The 1,711-nt window shown below is 35.5% G+C and overlaps 1 protein-coding gene across 1 annotated transcript in view; it reads left to right on the top strand.

The window, feature by feature from the left end:
- LOC106474831 (arginine kinase-like) overlaps nt 1–1,711 on the top strand; it is a 19,972-nt gene that overhangs the window by 10,634 nt on the left and 7,627 nt on the right. Inside the window, exon 3 of the mRNA XM_022403133.1 lies at nt 1,126–1,408. Within this exon, the coding sequence (XP_022258841.1) occupies nt 1,126–1,408 (283 nt within the window). The remainder of the gene's footprint in view (nt 1–1,125; nt 1,409–1,711) is intronic.

Here is a 1,711-nt window from a genome sequence, read left to right as displayed (position 1 = left end):
CCCCCCCCCTTGGTAAGACCCCCCCCCCCCCAGAGAGTGATGTAATGACATACGAGCTTGGTCAAACAAGTATAATGGTGTTGAATGTATCCTTAGCACGAGCCGTGGTTTAATGTAAATTTCCGACTTTAGAAAATCTGCTTTAAAATTTACCTGAATACTGATTTCTAGGTATAGTTGAGTTAAATATTGTTACAGACTTCCATCTTTGTGTGACATTTATAAAGTAGAGATGCATGGTTAAATTGTACAAACATCTGAAGATTACGAATTTCTACTTCAGAAACAGGTGTATTTATAGTTTGTAATTAGGTGAGAGACGATCGTAATACCTGTATCCGGAGGCTGTCTCGTGTCTACCTGTGTTAAATTCTATGTGAAGTAACATAGTGAGATGTACATGGTATTGTTCATTTGATAACACCTTTAAACTAGACGGATAACGTCGCATGAATTGTGGACGCTATACTTCTGATTATCCATTAAAGTTAATACACTTTGAACTTCTATACGGCGGGTCCTGGCACGTGCTTAATTCACGTTGTCTCCATTCACCTCCCGAACATCTTTCTACTAACCGAGATGAAACTGGACTGATTTTTTTCGGTGTCAACTGAAAGGGGGTGAGTGGTGTTTTAATGAACTTCGGGAGTGTGTAAATGTGTAGTAAATCGTCCTTATTTGCTGTTTTTAATGGAACTTGTTTAAGTTTTCAACTATATATTTTTATAAAAGATTAGTTTATGAAGGGTGGTATTCCGAAATTATATGTTTTCTTCTTTGCTACTCAATATTTTGATATAAATCGGTATAATCACGTGACTTGTGACATTTAAAGTTCACATAGATTACAATAGTACAGCTCCAACTTGCACGTTTTTATACAGTCCACTGATAATGTTTAATACGTTATCGTATTCTTTGTCGACTTTATACACCAACAACTTAACCGTTTCACATACAGCTCTGAATGTGTATTATGACAGTTTTAAAATGTAGTCCACTGCTTTGCACGTGCTAAGTTGTGTTATATTCACTCTAGTTTAATCTTCCATTAACAGTGTTACCTATTTTGTTAACATAAATGTTTGCTGTATTTTGTTTTTGTGTAATTGTTCCAAACAGGGCTTGAAAACTTGGATAGCGGTGTGGGTATTTACGCCCCTGATGCAGAATCATACACCGTATTTTCTCAATTGTTTAATCCAGTTATCCAGGATTATCATGTTGGATTCAAACCGACAGATAAACACCCGCCGAAGGATTTTGGAGATGTTTCCACTTTGGTTGACCTTGATCCTGACGGAGAGTTTGTTGTCTCCACCAGAGTGCGCTGCGGCCGGAGCCTTGAGGGATACCCTTTCAATCCGTGTCTTACAGAAGCTGTAAGAAATATTTCTGTTTCTATGTTCTAGTAGTATTTTTGATTATTTCCATTCTGTGTCACAAACGATAGTAAGTATATTGATTTTGTACAATTTGTATTACAGAAATTGTAAGGAAATGTTCTGGTAATATGTTGTAAGTTATAATTTGGTTTTTACTGCGTTGTTTTACAGAAGTCATATACTTTATGTTAATAGTATTTATAATAATGTTAATTAAACGTTTCATTCTTGGTTATTAAACTGCCATACTTCACTCCGATGTTTAATTATGCTGTTAACTATGTCACTACTGTGGGTTGATAAATGTTGACTTAAATTATAAG

The sequence above is a fragment of the Limulus polyphemus genome, unplaced genomic scaffold (genome assembly GCF_000517525.1).
Source record: "Limulus polyphemus unplaced genomic scaffold, Limulus_polyphemus-2.1.2 Scaffold7741, whole genome shotgun sequence".
Classification (NCBI taxonomy): Eukaryota; Metazoa; Arthropoda; class Merostomata; order Xiphosura; family Limulidae; genus Limulus; species Limulus polyphemus.
Note: the sequence above shows the minus strand (reverse complement) of the source record. Positions and strands in the feature narration are given on the sequence as shown.